Source organism: Salvelinus namaycush, chromosome 19 (genome assembly GCF_016432855.1).
Source record: "Salvelinus namaycush isolate Seneca chromosome 19, SaNama_1.0, whole genome shotgun sequence".
Taxonomy (NCBI): domain Eukaryota; kingdom Metazoa; phylum Chordata; class Actinopteri; order Salmoniformes; family Salmonidae; genus Salvelinus; species Salvelinus namaycush.
Genome location: NC_052325.1, coordinates 43,382,713 through 43,404,506, shown reverse-complemented (window position 1 = coordinate 43,404,506; position 21,794 = coordinate 43,382,713). Strand labels below are relative to the sequence as shown.

At 45.0% G+C, this 21,794-nt stretch overlaps 1 protein-coding gene across 1 annotated transcript in view; it reads left to right on the top strand.

Moving 5' to 3' along the window:
* hdac4 (histone deacetylase 4) overlaps nucleotides 1–21,794 on the top strand; it is a 233,878-nt gene that overhangs the window by 201,417 nt on the left and 10,667 nt on the right. The window contains exons 23-24 of the mRNA XM_039015050.1: nucleotides 8,949–9,067; nucleotides 15,933–16,066. Of these exons, the coding sequence (XP_038870978.1) occupies nucleotides 8,949–9,067; nucleotides 15,933–16,066 (253 nt within the window). The remainder of the gene's footprint in view (nucleotides 1–8,948; nucleotides 9,068–15,932; nucleotides 16,067–21,794) is intronic.

Below are 21,794 nucleotides of genomic sequence, written 5' to 3'. Positions count from 1 at the left end.
ATCCAGAGCAGAAGTACTGAGAGAATTTCATCTGGGGGAAAAATGCATGGTTCACCATGACTGTGTGAAAAGCTGCCATTCCAAAAATAACAGTAAGTGGGTTCTATATGGCTGAGAGGCCATGAAACATGAAGTATGATGTGTTGTAGTGCACGGCCGAGGCAAAGCTTTGTGGCGGCCTCTTTTATCTGCCAAGCAGGCTGATGCCAGGGCTGAACTCCATTAGGTCCGCTGTCTGGGGCTATTTATAACCCACCTACACACTCGCACTGTACACACACACATAATATCGAGCAAGCGCATATAGACACACAACACAAACACACAAGAAAACACAAACACCACTCGAAACTCATGCACGCATACTCACAGGCACCAATGTGTGCATACATACACTCACCCACCCACCAATGAATGAATGCATGCATACACTCATAAACACACTCACACACACAGACATATGGTGGGATGCAGGACAGAGGGCAATTCGCGACGCCCCACTTTGAAGATGAGCTGTCTGAGCTGCCGGTACCAGTAGACACACATCAAGCCGCTCTCTCTCTCTCTCTCTCAATGGCTGGCTGCACACTATGCTATGCTAACCAGGATACCGTGCCCCCCTAATGTACCCCAGATCTCAATCTCCACATACAGTTGAAGTCGGAAGTTTACATACACCTTAGCCAAATACATTTAAACTCAGTTTTTCACAATTCCTGACATTTAATCCTAGTAAAAAATATCTGTCTTAGGTCAGTTAGGATCACCACTTTATTTTAAGCATGTGAAATGTCAGAATAATAGTAGAGAGAATGATTTATTTCAGCTTTTATTTCTTTCATCACATTCCTAGCGGGTCAGAAGTTTACATACACTCAATTAGTATTTGGTAGCATTGCCTATAAATTGTTGAACTTGGGTCAAACGTTTCGTGTAGCCTTCCACAAGCTTCCCACAATAAGTTGGGTGAATTTTGGCCCATTCCTCCTGACAGAGCTAGTGTAACGGAGTCAGATTTGTAGGCCTCCTTGCTCGCACACACTTTTTCAGTTCTTCCCACAAATGTTCTATGGGATTGAGGTCAGGGCTTTGTGATGGCCACTCCAATACCTTGACTTTGTTGTCCTTAAGCCATTTTGCCACAACTTTGGATGTATGCTTGGGGTCATTGTCCATTTGGAAGACCCATTTGCGACCAAGCTTAAAATTCCTGACTGATGTCTTGAGATGTTGCTTCAATATATTCACATAATTGTCCGTCCTCATGATGCCATCTATTTTGTGAAGTGCACCAGTCCCTCCTGCAGCAAACCACCTCCACAACATGATGCTGCCACCCCCGTGCTTCACGGTTGGGATGGTGTTCTTCGGCTTGCAAGCCTCCCCCTTTTTCCTCCAAACATAACGATGGTCATTATGGCCAAATAGTTCTATTTTTGTTTCGTCAGACCAGAGGACATTTCTCCAAAACTACGATATTTGTCCCCATGTGCAGTTGCAAACCGTAGTCTGGCTTTTTTATGGCAGTTTTGGAGCAGTGGCTTCTTCCTTGCTGAGCGGCCTTATAAGTTATGTCGATATAGGACTCGTTTAACTGTGGATATACATACTTTTGTACCTGTTTCCTCCAGCATCTTCACAAGGTCCTTTGCTGTTGTTTTGGGATTGATTTGCACTTTTTCGCACCAAAGTACATTCATCTCTAGGAGACAGAACGCGTCTCCTTCCTGAGCGGTATGATGGCTGCTTGGTCCCATGGTGTTTATACTTGCGTACTATTGTTTGTACAGATGAACGTGGTACCTTCAGGCATTTGGAAATTGCTCCCAAGGATGAACCAGACTTGTGGAGGTCTACAATTATTTTTCTGAGGTCTTGGCTGATTTCTTTTGATTTTCCCATGATATCAAACAAAGAGGCACTGAGTTTGAAGGTAGGCCTTGAAATACATCCACAGGTACACCTCCAATTGACTCAAATTATGTCAATTAGCCTATCAGAAGCTTCTAAAGCATGACATCATTTTCTGGAATTTTCCAAGCTGTTTAAAGGTACAGTCAACTTAGTGTATGTAAACTTCTGACCCACTGGAATTGTGATACAGTGAATTATAAGTGAAATAATCTGTCTGTAAGCAATTGTTGGAAAAATGCACAAAGTAGATGTCCTAACCGACTTGCCAAAACTATAGTTTGTTAACAAGAAATTTGCGGAGTGGTTGAAAAATGAGTTTTAATGACTCCAACCTAAGTATACGTAAACTTCCGACTTCAACTATTACCCTGCTCCTCACCTAACCCCAAACTGACCCTCTCACATCCAAGGCAGATGGAGCATGTGCTGTACAAGCCGCAATATCATATATGTCATATGGATTTACGCAGCATTTGAGATGTGGAACATGATACATATTAGGGCGCATATGTACCTACGACATATTATTATACAGTATATGCAACACATGTGAAAAACCCTCAAGCGCTGTGCCCCTACCATCTGAGTCACGTGTAGCCCGTCTTCAGGTAGTGTCTCTTTTGTTGTTGTAGAGCCATTTAAAGCAAAGCAAAATGTTCTGCGTTACTCAAATCTATCCTTTGTTGTTGTTTTTTCTCAACCAAGCAAGAAGAGTAGCTCCCCCTTCAATGTATAGAAGCCAGTGCCACCCAACACCAGTCATTCTGGTAAAGGAATTGGGAAACTACAGCGTACTGGTGCCAAAATGTCTTCCATCCTACCCGTGTTGGCTCAGTGTAAAGTGGATCTTTTGGAAGCTACATTTGGATACTTCTTAAGATTCTGGCAATTCATTGTTAGTAACCATCCTGCCCCATTATGTTGATGCTGCAATTGACAGGACCGCAAGACCAACTGTTTGGAAAGGACCGCAAGACCAACTGTTTGGAAAGGGTTAGACATCTTGTTTGTTGATACTCTGTGACACTGTAGTAGTTCAGGCCAGAAAACCGTATGTTGTCGCTGGTCACGTTGTTGTCATGCCTCATGTATCTTGGCATCCATTGGCAATTTTCTCTATAGCAGTATAACCAGTGCTTAATTTGATCCTGCTGGAACAGAATCCGACACCTCTCAGTTTTGGACAGTTTCATTCCGGAACCTATTTGCCAGGATCTGATACCACTCGCAGCATGATTTTTTTTTATCACTGCTTGTAATGTATTCTAATAAAAGCCATCAGAGTTAATTCGAGTTGCCTCTTTGTTAATTCCCCTTACCCACAACAGCAAAAAACGTAATGTAAAAACGTTGATTTTCAGCCACGCCAGATATTCTAAATGTTAATTTGGTTATATAGTCCTCTAGCAATGACCTGACAGGCTGACAGCGAGCAAAGTTCATGATCTTTATGAGATACTGTAAGTGATTGATACAACCTTTAACTTTACATCCTAGCTTCACCTCAACCTCTGAAAGGCTCGGTGGAAATTCCACCATATTGCTTACACCTATCCAAACCTATGAGATCTACACAAGTTGATGGGGAGAGAGGGAAATTGATTTGATATGTTTTCTTTGGCAATGACATTTCTTACACTTTCCATGTCAATAAATATTCTTGAATTGAACTAAAAAGGCGTACGTGGGTCTTCCCCTTATGTCACTCAGCTGGCCCCTGGCGCTTATCAATCCCACAGTGCGGAAGTGAGAGTCTCTCCTAGGCCTCTCTGATTAACAGAACCCAGAGGAATAAGGCCAGCATAGCCCAACAGTCCATATATCCGCTCTCCCTCTGTCTCTTTCTATGTCTTTCTCTCTCTCTCTCAAGCACAGACACACACAGACACAAATACACACTTACTCTCGCTCACACACACACACACACACAAACCATACACACACACGCACACATCCTCCCCATCTCTCTCCTTATTTTGTCTCTTGTTTTGTAAGCAGCATATTCGCTCCCTTCTCGTTCTCTCTCTCTCTGTGTAAGAGGATGCCTGCCTTGCGGGCGTCATCTTCTAATTTCTTCACAGCCAGTGCCACGTTGCATTTGCAGAGGTTCGAGCCAGACTCCAGAAAGAGAGAGAAAAAAAGATAAGAAAATGGTCCCTAATGAAAACCAGAAGCACCGTCTCTCTCTCTCTCTCTCCCTCTCGCTCCCTCTCTCACCATGAACTTGGAAACAGAGAGGAGAATTGAGCTTAATTCAAACCAGCTCTCCGCAACGCCAGATGACAAGGCTTTGAAGTGTGTGTGTGTGTGTGTGTGTGTGTGTGTGTGTGTGTGTGTGTGTGTGTGTGTGTGTGTGTGTGTGTGGGTGTGTGTGTGGGTGTGTGTGTGTGTGTCTGTGTCTGTGTCTGTGTATGTGTTTTCTACCCTGTCTCTTTGCCTGCTCTCCCATGCTTTTTTGTGAACGGTCGGGAAAGCCTTTGAGCCTAACCTGTAGGCATGGCTAGCGTTAACCCTTTGTTGGTTAGTAGGTTTGGGAGGTATTGTATCCGGGGGGGGGTCTATTTTACTACCCTAGCCGGTCTTGGCGTGCCCCTCCTGGGTAGATTAGGCCGGACGGTGAGGATGGATCTCTTTTCGGGTGCCTGGCAGTCGACGGTTCTACTTCTAAGCTCCCGCAATCGGTCTCAGTCCATCGCAGGGGGAATCTGTACATGAGCTATTGCTAATTAGCAATCGTAAACTGAAGTCATGTGTGTCCAGTCAAGCTATATCATCTTCCTCCTCATTTGCTGTTTAGGAGTCCACATGAAAACACACAACACACACACACACACACACACACACACACACAAGGGATGAGAAGGAGGAGTGGAAGATGGAGAGAGTTCCTAGAGAGGGAGGTTTCCCTGTTTCTTGTCAGGCACTGAGGGAAAAGCTGCCTCCATTCTGAAAGAGGTGTGTGTGCGCGCTCTCGTGTTTGAGTGTTAGTGCGTCTGCATATCTTATCACTCAGCGCAATGAGAGAATGGACGCCATTTTGAGAACTTGGGTGAACTATTTGTGAACAAAGTCCCCTACAGAAAGACGTCTCAATCCCCCAAAGAAAGCTCATCTACGGCAGCACTCTGACTAAATCTCCCACCTCCGTCTAGTCTATTCTCTCCCAAACTCTAAGCGCACAACCTCACTGGGAAAAAGGTAAAGAAAACAGTGCAGATGAAAGCGAGAGAGAGACGTGGCTCATCTCGTCTTCTCATATCGGTGAAAAATCCAATAGCTACAGGAATGGCCCAGTAAAGATCAGAGGAGAAGGAATAGCAGACTCCTCTATGGGAAAGTTGAAGTGTTGGGCGACCACCTGCGGAACTGATCTTCAGGGGGTTTCGGTGGGTTCGGGGAGCTTTATAGGTCGGGCGCATTGAATAGTCACAGAGGTGGCAGCGTTATCGTCGCAGAAATGCTAAAGAGGATGAGATACAAATTAAATCAAATTGTATTTGTCACATGCGGCGAATACTACAGGTGTAGACCTTACCGTGAAAGGCTTACTTACAAGCCCTTAACCAACAATGCAGTTCAAGAAATAAGAGTTAATAAAATATTTACTAAATAAACTGAAGTAAAAAATCTATTAAATCAAAAAGTAACATAATGAATTTACATAACAATAACGAGGCTATATACAGGGGGTACCGGTAGCGAGTCAATGTGTGTGTGTGTGTGTGTGTGTGTGTGTGTGTGTGTGTGTGTGTGTGTGTGTGTGTGTGTGTGTGTGTGTGTGTGTGTGTGTGTGTGTGTGTGTGTGTGTGTGTGTGTGTGTGTGTGTGTGTGTGGTACGTATACGTGTGTTTGTGTGAGAGAGAGAGAGTCTGAGTATGTGTGTTGGCGTGTGATGAGGATATTACAGTGGGTCAGGGGGATTTATGTTAGGCCTGACTGTCTCAGGAGAGAGGTGTTCAACCCTGAGGCTTAGCAGGTCCTCCCAAGCATGCTCCCACACAGTGTCGGGATACACACACACACACTCTCACAGCAATACACAGACACACATGCACACAATCCAACCAAGGTCCATGCATTGAGGAACAAACTAAATGTGCAACAGGTCATACAGAAACATGTTGTACTAACTTTTTATTCAACTTTCTTTTTATTTAAAGGCACAATGTGTCGAAATCGCTCTGCCATTACATGGTTGCCAAAATTCTGAAACGTTGACCTAATTTCAGTTTGTGACAAAACAAGCAATGGAGAATCATTGTACCGTCTAAACCGAAAGAAAAAAGACGCAAAAACAAAATGTAGAAATAGTACACATAGAACGGATCTACCGCTTATCAGACTTGCTTTCAATGAGAATGACAGATGTATACAGTAACTCACATTTTTATGTGAATTTGGTTAAAAGGCACACAACGCTACATATTGCGCCTTTAATCTGAACAAACCCATTCGGTGCGACTGCGTGCCATGGCAGAGCAGAACAGTATACATTTTCCCTCGACATCGAAAGCACACCTCAGCGACGACACTTTACAGGCAGGAACTAGCTGATGGAGGCAGGAAGGTTTTTGGATCCCACCCCACAAACCCAGGATGTCCCGTAGCTAAGACGGCGTCGTAAATCTTGTTAAAACTCGTTATCCACTAGCCTTATTAACCAAGCCTTTTTCATCTACCACATAGATATCCACTGATTCACTCCATAGCAGGCCTATAAAAAAAAAACTTGTTTCCACTCACACTGGCTCTCTAATGGATCACTGTGGCTTTCCAAAGGTTGTCGTCTGTTTTAGAGAGGGGTTGTGGGGGGGGTTTGATGATGCGTGCAGTTTTTGATCGAGGCTTGACGTGTGTGTGTGTGGTGTGTGTTTTAAAGCAGCTGAACAAATAGTTCCACAACAGTACTACTTTCTCGTTGCATGTCTTTGGATGTATTTCTACCACCAAGGTATGCTTCCATTCTCTACTCATCGTCTCATTTGGTCTCATTCATTATCTCCTTCACCTCCTCACTCTGTCACTTTTTAGTTATTTTACCTTTATTTAACTAGGCAAGTCAGTTAAGAACAAATTCTTATTTACAATGACAGCCTACCCCGGCCAAATTGTGCACCGCCCTATGGGACTCCCAATCACGGCCGGTTGTGATACAGCCTGGAATCGAACCAGGGTCTGTAGTGACGCCTCTAGCACTGAGATGCAGTGCCTTAGACCGCTGCGCCACTCGGGTGCTCTTACTCATTCTCTTCACCCAAGTGCCAGAGGTATGCTGACACAGTCAGTGACGCACACTCTCCTCTGTGTATCTCAGCAGCCTGAGGTACCGAGCCTCCTAAAAATACCTCCTCTCTCTCTTGGGGGGAGGCCGCCACTGCAGACAGCTGTGTGTGTGTGGGAGGGGGGGGGGGGGGGGGGGGGCGTGGTTTGCTCAGTGGAGGCCTATAATTGTGGCGGCGATAACGGGATGGAAAGAAAGCTGGCTCATGAGCTTTGGGCATGCTGCCCGCTCACCCGCCATGCCCGCAGGCAGGAGACAAGCGCCATGTTCCTGAGGTCAGCAAAGTAGAGGGTTACTACAACACGGCCCTGAGCCACCTCTCTCTCGCACCAAAACACTGCATACCCAAATACTGCCGGCCCCAAAAAGCAGGCAGTGTACAGCTACACTGGAGGAGCTATTCATACTGTCAATCAGAGGAGTCCCACAGCAAATAAACAGTATGATTACAAACATCTACACAATGCCGTCACTGTCGCAGACAACTTCACAACGCTGACACATCGCAGGCAGATTCCTTTTTGCAACTTCACCGACACAATATTGACAGCCTATCAGTAAAAGGAACAACTATGCAACGCTGTTTCTATCCCAGATAAACCCGGTGACAGCTACACAACCACGGCACCAAAGAGAAATTCAACTTAACCAAATTGTATTTCTACACCTGGGAAGAGCATATTTAAAAACAGTGGTGATAAGGAGGAAAGGATTGATCACTTTCTATGCGTCACCTGTGTATAACGCATTATGAGCGCAGTTACATGCACAATGCACGTATGTGGTTCAGTGAAAAGCTTGATGAGTACGACTTAGACTTGGGAGTGCAAGGAAATCCTCGCGCTACAGCCTCGACAAACTAAGTCACTGCAACCACAGGTTGCTGAACCAAAACACTACATTCACTATCTATCTATTTTCCTTCCACCAGCTGCGGGAGAGAGGGTGGATTCTAAGGTCTCACTCCGCACACCCACACAGCCATCAACACAGACCAACGACGAATCGTCCCCTCAGAACTACAGTATCATTGTGTATTCAATTCCTCCCATTCACTTTTACTGCTCCCCTGACATGCGACCTGAGTTCTTCCTTTCTCTCACTGTGTAGTTCGGGGGTTTCTATGGCTCCGTTTTTTGGAGCTTGTGGTTCTCAAAACCAGATATGTGTCTTTGATTCCTGTATAGGAGGTTGTGTACTGTTATGTGTTGTTCACTGACTGTTTGGATGAAAGTGGCTGCTAAATGAGCAGGCACATTGCACTGTAAGTGGTTCATTGGCTATATTTAAGTCCTGTAGCAGACTCTCTTATCCAATCAACTTAGAGGAACAATTAGTGCCTTGCTCGAGGGCACACCAGCAGACTTTTTTTCACCTTGTTGGCTCCGAGATTCGAACCAGCAACCTTTCAGTTACTTGCCCAACGCTCTGGATTCACCAGGTCAGTCAATGCTATGGAAAGAGCAGGTATCCTTAATGTTTTCAACACTCAGTGTATGTGATCGTATACAAATGTAAGCAAGGTTTGAAACGGTCTGTTGCAGTCTACAAATGATTTGTAATTATGTTCTGGCCTCCTGACAATCCGCTCAAGAAAGAATTGGCCCGGGGCTGAATCTAGTTGATGATCCCTGCTCTAGGTGGTGTCTGTCAATACGTATGTTTAGGTGAGTCACTACAGGGGATGGTGGCATTTAACTGGCTCATTCTCACTTTCTTTCCCACTCCCTTTTTTTTCTCTCTCCCTTCACAGGACGGTGGTGATGCCCATCGCCAACGAGTTTGCTCCTGACGTGGTTCTGGTGTCTTCAGGATTCGATGCTGTGGACGGCCACGCATCACCCCTGGGAGGGTACAAGCTAACAGCCAAATGTAAGTGACTTCCTTCCTTTCCCCTCTTTTTCTCTCCACCAATCCACTGCTTGTGAATGAAAGGTATCCAGCCATGATGCTGCCCTACCATAAACACATGGCCTTATTCAATACATTCAAAATACATCCTTCTTTTCTTCCTTCCTTGAGGTAATTACTGATCTGACCAGGTTGGATTACTGAAAGCAATACAGTGGAAACGTACCCTCACTTTTACAATCACTTACAGATCAGTGAGCAAGGAGACTGTATTTTTTAGTATTGGCCCAGTTACCTCTCCTCACCAGCATTCCTTCTGCCTATCAGTCCAAAGGCAGCACTCAGATATGTTCTAAAGATCATATCTCCCTTAAAAGAAAGGCTGCATTGATGTGGTGTTTGAGCCCATGCTAAGTGGTAAACGGTAAACAGAGTTAAGCAGAACCACTAGTTCCAGCCATGAGGGAGTGTCTTGCAACCACACTTTTAAAAAACTCAGACTTATAAAACATTGTGGCTGGCCAGCGTGCGTATGTGCCGTTCTGACAGATGACAGTTTAAATCAGTTTAAATCAGATTCCTCTTGCTGGGCTGATCTGAGAGGGCCTGCTACGTCTGCGGTTTGTAGCAGTGTGCTACGTCTAGGCTAGCTATTAGCATTGCTGTGGCTGATGCTAGTGAGTTCAGTGGACCACTCCGTGGTGTGCACTAGTATTATATTTTCATCAAACACACTTAGTCTTTGTCTCACAAAAGCAAATCACACACAACCCTTTCATTTTAAGAAATGCTTTTTATTTATAAAATGCCCAAAGAAATGTATGAATAGTATAGAAAATAGTGATAGAAAAAAACAAGGAAATAATTCAAGTAAAGGAAAGAAGATAATTGCAGTGATCATCACTGGTCACCAGTAGGGCTTATACTCACAAAGCATCTCAGAGTAGGAGTGCTCATCTAGGTTCAGGTCCTCCCTGTCAATATAATATTTTTCCGTAAATGACATAACTGATCCTAGATCAGCATTCCTGTACTCTGTTTTCAGTGGGTTTCCCTTTGTGTCTTACCTATGCATTTCCCTGTTTTTGCATTTGGACCCACAAGGGGTTTCAGCAAGCTAGTTGCCATCCACTATATATTTTTTCTCCCTTCATTTTCAATACTCTTCTTCAGGGCTGGCGTTACGGGCAGGCTTTAGGGGGCCTGGCCCGTCCTACTGTACCTCGTTGCCCGTCCACATAAAATATTGAATATTTATATTTTATTTGATGACAGAAAGATGCCTAAATCTTCAATAAAGTATCAGAGCGAGTGAAAGAGCTGCCCTCTGTCTCAATATGTGTAGACCATCTATCTGATGCTGTCTGGACAAAATAATGTGACCGACCGCCTTGATTCGATCTTATGTAGCAAAATGTGAAATTGTGTTTTTTTTACATTGGATAAAAGCAGAGACACAGAGCTACAACATAGTATATCATACACTACATTTGAGGAACAATGGGAAAGTTATTCTGCTTTGAATGTTGATAAACTTGTAAGCTCACTTTTGAGAAAATGGCCTTTGAATGTTGATAAACTTTTGAGAAAATGGCCTTTGAATGTTGATAAACTTTTGAGAAAATGGCCTTTGAATGTTGATAAACTTTTGAGAAAATGGCCCATGTTGACTCCAATGCTTCCCACAGTTGTGTCAAGTTGGCTGGATATCCTTTGGGTGGTGGACAATTCTTGATACACACAAGAAACTGTTGAGTGTGAAAAACCCAGCAGTGTTGCAGTTCTTGACACAAACCGGTGCGCCTGGCACCTACTAACATACCCTGTTCAAAGGCACTTAAATATTTTGTTGTGCCCATTCACCCTGTGAATGGCGCACACATACAATCCATGTCTCCATTGTCTCAAGGCTTAAAAATCCTTCTTTAACCGGTCTCATTCCCTTCATCTACACTGATTGAAGTGGATTTAACAGGCGACATCAATAAGGGATCATATATTTCACCTGGATTCACCTGGTCAGTCTGTCATGGAAATAGCAGGTCTTTCTAATGTTTTGTACACTCAGTGTACGCCATCACAATAAATCCATTATCTAGTTCATTTAGCAGACAAGATATGCTTATAAATCCTGTGCATTATTTTATATTGTATGATTTTATAGGATGAAGACTATAATTGAACTTAGCTGAATAAAATATTAAGGATATTTAAGGACATTCCCGAGCGAGGGCGCAAATGAAATGGTTATGCTGAGTGTAAAAGTGATCATTTGAAACAGGTCTTATATGCTAGATTTAGAGGTATTTGGCAACTTTAGTTGTGAATGATACACACCTTAGAATGTCTTAGAAATCAAAACATATATGGGCTGTTTGATGCGACTGTAAACGTGCGCTCTGTTCCTTGCCTCAGGCTGTTCTCTCATCAAGTTATAATATTGTCGCCCATCGGACTGTTCTCAATTTAATCCTGTCTTTACTAATATGTGAAATTAGTTTCGATTTAGAATGGGTCATAGGAGGAGATTACCGTGACTCAGCGGTCACGTGGAATTGGAATTTGACTGTGGTCATGACTGCCGGTGTGACGGTAATACGGTCACCACAACAGCCCTGCCCGCCACCGCCCCACTTTATTGTCGACGGTCTCTTTTCATCTCTCTCTTCTTCACGGCAGTCGTTTCCTTGTTTCCTTTGGTCGGTTTCGATACTCCTTATTGACACTTTCTGTACAATCTTGAATAGTTTAGGAGACCTTTTGCATCCCACATTCTTTGTTGTCTTTTTGGGGTTTTACACTAGTTTCAGACTCTTTAAATCCTTCTCTTTAGAAGTAGTTTGGACAAGGAGTGGCTGCAGTGTACTCAGTGTAGGTTGCGTTCACTCCAGGCCCATAGATTACTTCCATGGTATGACAAATATTTTTAAAGTATGATATTAGGGTGAAGTACCCCTTTAACGCGCTCACTCTCCTCACTGTATGTAGATTCTTTATCGTTCTCAGTTTCCCCAAATTTCTTGAGGTCTCCTTTCTTTTCCTCACCTCCCTCTTTCCCGTTCCACTTGTGGATACTTCTCTCACCATCCAGATCATTGCCATCTGCATAATGACTTATATTTTCCATTCCGTTCATTTTCTCTCCCTTAGTTTCACCATGATCCATGCAATTTTTCTGGAGATCCATTTTCTTTTCTTCATCAACCTCGTTCTCTTTCCTCTTCATTTGTTTCAACACGTTCACTGTCATCAATATCTCTCCATTCTTCAACACCCTCGTTGGTCTCCCAATCCTCTCCTGTTTTCTGTTAGTCCAATTTAACCCTTTATCTCCTTTGTCACATTGTCCGTCATTACCTCTTCCTCACGTATTTCCTCCTCTTCCTCCTCCTCCCCCTCCTCTTCATCCCCGTTTTCCTCCTCCTCCTCAACCCATCCACTTGCTCTTCTTCATCAAATTTTCTCACCAAATCAGTCGTTTTCTGTGTCTGTTCTCGCGCTCTTTTCTGCAGCTTTCTCTTTTGCCGTTCCCTTGTTTCACACTCTGTCTTTCATTCTACTGAAGGTATAACTCTTGATTTCTCTCCTCCATCCTTTGCTGATTCTTTCTTAGTCTTGCCACCTCCATCCTCTTCTCTCCTGTCTTCCTCCTCCTCTCCGGCTTGTCTCTCCCTCTCTCCATCTGTCCTCATGCTTTTCACAAAGAGTTGGAGTTTGAGTGGGGCGTCTCTCACCAGTAGCTTGCATGCTCTCTGGAACCTTCTCTCCCGCTGCTCTAGGAGGACCACCTTTTCACTGAAACAACAGTCGTCCTGACTGATGCTACTCCACTCGTCCATAGGGAATGTTCTTTCTTTATGTTCTCTACTGACTGTTCACTAGATCTGATTTGAAAGTCAGGTGTTTCTTTAGACAAAACAAGTGGTTTGGGTGAAAGATCTCTTCTAAACTGGCTTCAAACAAAAATGCTCTAAAAAGGTGGGAGAGGATGTGAGTGTGATGTGTGTTGCTAGTTGCTACCAAAGGAATGGAAAATTGCATTCTATAACCATGGTTTAAAAAAAAAAAAAACACGGTAGCCTACAGCATAGGCCTCAACATTAGACAAAGGACCAATCACCAAATTCTAGTACTTACATTTGATCCCGACCCATTCAATGAGCACAGAGGAACAGGAAAACTGACATCGTGATTACTTTTCAAGCTAGATGTATGCACGGAAAAAACTAAGATATCATTCACCTAACCTCTAACTGCTAAACCCCTTACCTAGCCCACATCAGCCTCCTATGTTAGAATACCACCTTCTAGAATATCAACCCATTAAACATCACATCCCACTGTGACATCTGGCTTTGTCGCTCTCTGAGAACCTTTAGTGCAATCTCATTCATTTCTATGCTACTATGACCAACCATATTTTTCACAATATAGGCCTTACTGTTCCGGTGTATAATACCAGTCAAAAGTTTAGACACACCTACACGTTCAAGGGTTTTTCTTTATTTTTACAATTTTCTACATTGTAGAATAATAGTGAAGACAACAAAACTATGAAATAACACATATTGAATGATGTAGTAACCAAAAAAGTATTAAACAAATCAAAATATTTAATATTTTAGATTCTTCAAAGTAGCCACCCTTTGCCTTGATGACAGCTTTGCACACACTTTTGCATTCTCTCAACCAGCTTCACCTGGAATGTTTTTCCAACGGTCTTGAAGGAGTTCCCACATATGCTGAGAACTTGTTGGATACTTTTCCTTCACTCTGCGGTCCAACTCATCCCAAACCATCTCAATTGGGTTGAGGTCAGGTGATTGTGAAGGCCAGGTCATCTGATGCAGCACTCCATCACTCTCCTTCTTGGTCAAATGGCCCTTACACAGCCTGGAGGTGTGTTGGGTCATTGTCCTTTTGAAAAACAAATGATAATCCCACTAAGTGCAAACCAGATGGGATGGGGTATCGCTGCAGAATGCTGTGGTAGCCATGCTGGTTAAGTGTGCCTTAAATTCTAAATAAATCACTGACAGTGTCACCAGCAAAGCACCCTCACACCTGCTCCTCCATGCTTCACGGTGTGAACCACACATGCAGAGATCATCCGTTCACCTACTCTGTGTCTCACAAAGAAACGTTGGAACCAAAAATCTCAAATTTGTACTTTCCACCAGTCTAATGTCCATTGTCCGGTCTAATGTCCACCGGTCTAATGTCCATTGCTCATGTTTCTTGACCCAAGCAAGTCTCTTCTTATTATTGGTGTCCTTTAGTTGTGGTTTCTTTGCAGCAATTCGACCATGTAGGCCTGATTCACACAGTCTCCTCTGAACAGTTTATGTTGAGATGTGTCTGTTACTTGAACTCTGTGAAGCATTTATATGGGCTGTAATTTCTTAGGCTGATAACTCTAATGAACTTATCCTCTGCAGCAGAGGCAGCTCTGGGTCTTCCTTTCCTGTGGCGGTCCTCATGAGAGCCAGTTTCGTCATAGCGCTTGATGGTTTTTGCGACTGCACTTTTTAAGTCAATTTTCCAGATTGACTTAAAGTAATGATGGACTGTCGTTTCTCTTTACTTATTTGAGCTGTTCTTGCCATAATATGGACTTGGTCTTTTACCAATTAGGGCTATCTTCTGTATACCAACCCTACCTTGTCACAACACAACTGATTGTCTCAAATGCATTAAGAAGGAAAGAATTTCCACAAACATACTTTTAACAAGGCACACCTGTTAATTGAAATGCATTCCAGGTGACTACCTCATGAAGCTGGTTGAGAGAATGCCAAGAGTGTGCGAAGCTGTCATCAAGGCAGAGTGGCTACTTTGAAGAATATCAAATATCAAATATATTTTGATTTGTTTAACATTTTCTGGTTACTACATGATTCCATTTGTGTTATTTCATAGTTTTGATGTCTTTACTATTATTCTACAATGTAGAAAATAGTAAAAAAAATAAAGTAAAACCCTTGAATGAGTAGGTGTGTCCAAACTTTTGACTGGTACAGTATATCATTGTTGAGAGAAACAACATCAGACACATCAAGTAGGCCTACAGATAGTATGGTAAATCTATATTCCATTACATGACAAGCACTTCCTTCCTCATTTAAGACCTCATTCTCTCACTTTGTTCAGGTTCATTAATCCCAAATTAACATTTACCTGAGCCACTCCCAGAATCTATTGAATATGTACTTTGGTTACGCCTAGTTATATCCTTGCCATGATGGACACATCAGCATTGCCTGTCAACACTGTTGTGATGGTAATCCTCCAGTAACACTACACCCAGTCCTACTTTACCTCACATCTCCTAGCATTAATAACCATGGCACTCTTTGGTGACACACAAGCACACACACGCATACGATCAGATCCAACTGTAATGCCCTGTTCATGCCACAGAGCAGGAAACCTCTTACCCTCCCCTCATGTTCACAAAGCTACAGGATCAAGTTTGTTTGAAAGTGTCTGTCTTTGGCCCATGTAGAGCAGCACCGTGACGTGCCAGCAAAGAGCTTTCCCTAAAACCATTTCTGAGATCTCAGTCTAGAGCTGGGGCTTACAGGGGGGGGTAGGGGGGTTGAGGGTGCTATGGCGGGAATGCACCCCCAGAAGATCAAACACTGGTGGCCCGAGCCAAAACACTAAGCCACATTTATTAAGATTAAATCTGGCTCGTGTTATGTATTTATCCCCCAGTAAATCTCTGGTACCTTCTCTTTCTAAAACCTAAAAGAGAAAATATGATGCAATACCCTTTTCTCCCTCCTCCCCTTACTCTCTGTCTAAATTTCCTTGATCGGCGTCCAAGCGCCAGAGTCGCCATAGACGAACTCTAACCCCTACCACTGGCATTTCCTGTCCCCAGGTTTCGGCTACCTGACCAGGCAGCTGATGGGGCTGGCCGGGGGACGCTTGGTACTGGCCCTGGAGGGGGGCCATGACCTCACTGCCATCTGCGATGCCTCTGAAGCCTGCGTCTCTGCTTTGCTAGGAATCGAGGTAAGACTAAGAATGAGGGAGGGGTTTCTATACTTGTTGTCAATAATTTGCCACTGCACCTGTTTGGGGAGACAGTCTCTACACATTTAGTCCAATCAGAGGCTCAGCCAGAGGTGTGGTGCTTAAAGGGCCTTGGCCCGGGCCTCCCGGGTGGCGCAGTGGTCTAGGGCACTGCATCGCAGCGCTAGCTGCGCCACCAGAGACTCTGGGTTCGCGCCCAGGCTCTGTCGCAGCCGGCCGCGACCGGGAGGTCCGTGGGGCGACGCACAATTGGCCTAGCGTCGTCCATGTTAGGGAGGGTTTGGCCAGTAGGGATATCCTTGTCTCATCGCTCACCAGCGACTCCTGTGGTGGGCCGGGCGCAGTGCGCGCTAACCAAGGGAGCCAGGTGCACGGTGTTTCCTCCGACACATTGGTGCGGCTGGCTTCCGGGTTGGAGGCGCGCTGTGTTAAGAAGCAGTGCGGCTTGGTTGGGTTGTGTTTCGGAGGACGCATGGCTTTCGACCTTCGTCTCTCCCGAGCCCGTACGGGAGTTGTAGCGATGAGACAAGATAGTAATTACTAGCAATTGGATACCACGAACATTGGGGAGAAAAGGGGGTAAAAAAAAATGTAAATAAAAAAGGCCTTGGCCCAATGTTGCCGCCAAGAGAGAGAGATGGAGAGAAAGAGAGAGTCTGGAACAGTGAGTTGACAGAGAGAGAGAGAGAGAGAGAGAGGGGGGGGAGAGAAAGAGAGAGTCTGGAACAGTGAGTTGACAGAGAGAGAGAGAGGGAGAGAAAGAGAGAGTCTGGAACAGTGAGTTGACAGAGAGAGAGAGAGAGAGAGGGGGGGGGGGGGGGGGGGGGAGAAAGAGAGATTCTGGAACAGTGAGTTGACAGAGAGAGAGAGAGAGAGAGGGAGGGAGAGAAAGAGAGAGTCTGGAACAGTGAGTTGACAGAGAGAGAGAGAGAGAGGGAGGGAGAGAAAGAGAGATTCTGGAACAGTGAGTTGACAGAGAGAGAGAGCGAGGGCGAGAAAGAGAGAGTCTGGAACAGTGAGTTGAGAGAGAGAGAGAGAGAGAGAGAGAGAGAGAGAGGGAGAGAAAGAGAGAGTCTGGAACAGTGAGTTGACAGAGAGAGAGAGCGAGGGAGAGAAAGAGAGAGTCTGGAACAGTGAGTTGACAGAGAGAGAGAGAGAGAGAGAGGGAGGGAGAGAAAGAGAGATTCTGGAACAGTGAGTTGACAGAGAGAGAGAGCGAGGGAGAGAAAGAGAGAGTCTGGAACAGTGAGTTGAGAGAGAGAGGGAGGGAGAGAGAGAGATTCATGAACAGTGAGTTGACAGAGAGAGAGAGAGGGAGGGAGAGAAAGAGAGAGTCTGGAACAGTGAGTTGAGAGAGAGAGAGAGAGAGGGAGGGAGAGAAAGAGAGAGTCTGGAACAGTGAGTTGACAGAGAGAGAGAGAGAGAGGGAGGGAGAGAAAGAGAGTCTGGAACAGTGAGTTGAGAAAGAGAGAGTCTGGAACAGTGAGTTGACACAGAGAGAGAGAGAGGGAGGGAGAGAAAGAGATTCTGGAACAGTGAGTTGACACAGAGAGAGAGAGAGGGAGGGAGAGAAAGAGATTCTGGAACAGTGAGTTGAGAGAGAGAGGGAGGGAGAGAAAGAGAGATTCTGGAACAGTGAGTTGACAGAGAGAGACGGAGGGACCCTGTTTTTTATTCTCCATCCTCTCTCTTTCTCTCCATCCCTTATTAATCTATTGTTTCTCTCTCTCTCTGTCCCCAATGCCCAATATGGGAGGATCCCATGGCCAGTGGCCAGGGAGAAGGGAGGAAGTAACAAGCTTTAAGTTGAACAATCTGAGGTTAATTGTGGCAGTGTGTAGGCTGGGCCTGGAGCTGAACAAACTCTGTCTGCGTCCCAAATGGCACCCTATTTCGTATGTAGTGCACGATAAGGACCATGGCGTCCTATCTAAATAATGAATAATCCACACTTGAAATAAACTGACGTATTAAAAGACAATAAATGGGTTGGCTAGTGCTGACCCTTGGCTAGTGTTGACCCTTGGCTAGTGCTGACCCTTGGCTAGTGCTGACCCTTGGGTAGTACACACAGATGAAGTGCTGATGTAATGTCTAAAACCGAGGGGGAGCAGTGGTCAGAGGCTGAAACGGAGCCTCTGATAAAAGTGAATTTCCAGGCCCCCGAGTCCTGCGTTTGTATAAACTAAATTTATTTTGAGCATGTGACCGCCTCTTAAGTGTTGCTGCAGACCGACCCAGGCCACAAACACACACACCCTCTGCGTGTTTTCTGTCGTTGGGACAAGGGCGGTGTGTCCCAAGCAGCACCCTATTCCCGATATTGAGCACTACTTTTAACATGGTCCCTATAGTGCACTGTGTAGGGAATCGGGTGCCTTTTGGGACACAGACAAGGAGATAACCTGTTGAAGCCGTTAGCCAGTTAGCCCAGTGCAACTTTAAAACCTCCATTAACGAGGTGTATGGGGCTATATCTCGTAACGTACTGCCTCTTATTACACACCAATACATTCACCCACACCTCACTCTAATAGTGCACCAAAGAGTGGTATGTGCTCCAAATGTTTTGTTATTGTTGTAAACCTCATGCTACCTCATGATTACATGATTAAAAGTCAAGTAAACAGTACCTTTGGCATTTCGGTTTACCTTATAAGCTCAAAAGAATGGGTAACAAATTTGGAGGCACCGCTGGGATTTCTTTTCATGTGCGCACCGGAAAATTGTCCGCATTTCTGAAGTAATGAGTGAGAGACATTGGAAGCGTAGCTAGCTGGCTAACCGTGAAGATAAGGATGCACATGTATGACGAATAGTCATGCTCGCTGTTAGTATTGCACTAGATGCTGGTGAAGTTGAGTATAGTTAGAGGATAAGGCTAGGAAGAGATCAGGTCAGCTTAGACTGGACTGGCTGATAAAAGGTCTAGGTGCCTGTGTTATTCCAGTCCTCCCTCCAGACAAGGCAGTAAATAAGCTCTTGGAACCATAAAAGACCGGATGGCTCCGCTCCAATGTGGATCTTGGGCCCGATGCAAAACAAACAGAACAATAACGCTGGGTCACGCTAATAAGACGTGGTCACTGCTACCAGCCGCCCCCAGAGAAAGGGAAAGCAGCGACCAACAGGCGACCGCGCCCCAAACGGGTTGCAGCTTCGGTTCAGAGTGACCGGGACAAGCTGGGGCGTAGGAGAGGCCGAGTGAAACATGGTCAAATGCAGTCAAACTGTTCTGAACCCACCAAAGAAAGTTCAAAGCCTGAAGGGGAATTTAAGATCCACAGCAGACCAACGTCAACCTGTCAGAAGAAGTAGAATCTTAACAGCTCTGAGCTGGAACAAGGTTTACTTTGAAGGGGGAGCTTCACAAAAGTCCCGTCGAGCGTTAATGCAATAACCTTAATCTGTTTACCTGCACTGGTGCCATTGGATGACTGTGGTCATCGCCACGACAACAACAGTATCGACAGATCAAGAGCCTGCATCGCCAAAGTTCCTTCAATTTACCACTGAGGGTTATGGTTTGGTTTAATATATGGAGCCATGAAGGAGGGTAGAGAAAGGGGGGAAGAAGAAGAAGAGGAACAAGGGAAGGCTACTCCTGAAAGGATTGGGCCTAGGAAGGTTTCAGGTTTCAGTAGCCAGGAGAGAAGGCTGTTTTGGGGGTCGATGGGTGAGCAAGGCGGGGAGTCTGGAAGTCGAAAAAGAGGCACCAGCCCTGGCCCCATAGGGCTCCCTTCTCGCCCCTTCTCTCCGGGACCCCGTCACCAGCCCACATCTGAAAGCTCTTACCCTCACACCTCTCACGACAGGGTCACTGACAGGCCTAGAGAGATCGGAGAATCAAAGGAAATTGGGGAATCATTTGAAGTCGGGGGAGGAAGCTATTGTCATAAACCAGCAAGCTCCAGGGTTTGAGTTTCACTCCGGACGTTGGGCAAGTGGAAAAATGCAGAGCCAGGAACACACGTGAAACGCCACATTACCATTGATAAGGAGTTGGAACACACGGCTCATTAGTCGCCTTTGACTGCCCATGAGCCGCCGCCGTATTTAGACACTGGTGATTGGCCAAACCCGCTGTGTTTTTCATTGCCTCTTCTCATTGGGAAGCCCAGTCAGTCTTTGAACAAGTGCAGATCAGTCCCTCATTAGTGTGGTGACCGGTTCAACAAGTCTTAACGGCACAAGAAGGAGAACACAAGGCAGGGGAGACAATAACAGATAAAAGTTCAAATGTCTCTAATCAAAATGGCAGGAAGCGAGTGTTTTATCAGTCTTTGTATAAGGTCCAGTGTAATGGAGATGGAATGCAGCGCAATGACTCTCGCCAGCGGCGATTTGATGAGGCGGATAGATAGAGAGGAAAGGGGTTGTGTGTATTTGTGGATGCGTGTGTTAGGTAGTGATGAAGGGGTAATGAGCCAGTCAGCTAGTCTGCTGCTTTATTTGTCTGTCAAGTCCCAGAAGCAGGGCTTTCAGTTATGTTATTCAAGCAACACGACTAAAATGTATTACCCAAAATGTTCATTGGTCTCTCATTGGCCTAAGAATACGATCTCAAATGTAGACATACTAGGAGTTTAAATAAGTACACAATCAGGGCCAAACCTCTAGATTGGGTTTTACAGCCCCACTGCCTCCCGTGTGATTGTAGTCTGTGCATCGAGCGTTTTACTGGCCACTCCACAGTGAGAAACATATTCCCCCTTTTTATTGGCAGGTTAAGACAAGCTTTGCTTTAATGAGCATTGGGTTCCCTTTGAAAGTGGCTCGGATTAGGTTGGGGGAAAAACTGGTACAAATTGGTGAATGGACTATACAGGCCTTTTTTTACTTCATCGTTTGAGTGCGTAATCGCCAAAGCCTCTCTAGTTAAATTTCTCATGAATGATGCATTGGCGACGATGCTAGTCAACTCTGACCTCGTGACTAATTGACAAATGTGTGCAAACAGATGTTGCGCCCTCTCATCCAAATTGTGGTCGTTAGCAATTATTTGATAAACAACAGGCTAATACGCTAATTGTTGCCAGTCGCCGATGAGGTTATCCTCTGTGCTTACCCTCCTGCTACATTAAGCATGGTCCGTTTTTGCCTTTCTCTGGCTTTGGCGTTTCACTCTCTTTAGCGAACGGAAATGTAACGAAGCAGCAAAAAAGGTCACCTGCTCTGCTCGATAATTAGTTAGCTCGTTCAATTAGCACAACGTAATCAACTGGTGTCAGCGGTCGAACCAACGTGCATGCAAAAAAACACAAACAATAGATGCCTTGTGTCTTTAGTCTGCCGAACAAGTCGAATTCCTCCCACCCAGTGTTATGGTTTCACTGCCTTCCCCAGAATGTTTTTTTTTTCATTCTGGGGCCACATTCCTTCAGAGCCTCTGGTTCGCGTGGTGTCTCAAATTTGTTGGCTTCCCCCTCATGCGTTTGAAGGCCGTTCCCCACACTCAAACAGACAGACTTGGATTTACACAATGCAGGCAGCAACGGACACTGTCTTCCAATAAAAGCTATTCTCTCGCTCTCTGTTGGAAAGAGTTGATGGTTTTCTTGCTATGAAGATGGAGAAGAGGGAGGATGGGGGGGTTAGAAACTCAAATAAATGCCCTGCATCACTGTGGATGCCGCGGGGAGCGCCGTGTGTGTCATACCTGCCAGATAGGCCCGGAGTGTGCTGACAAGAGCCATTAAAGTTTACA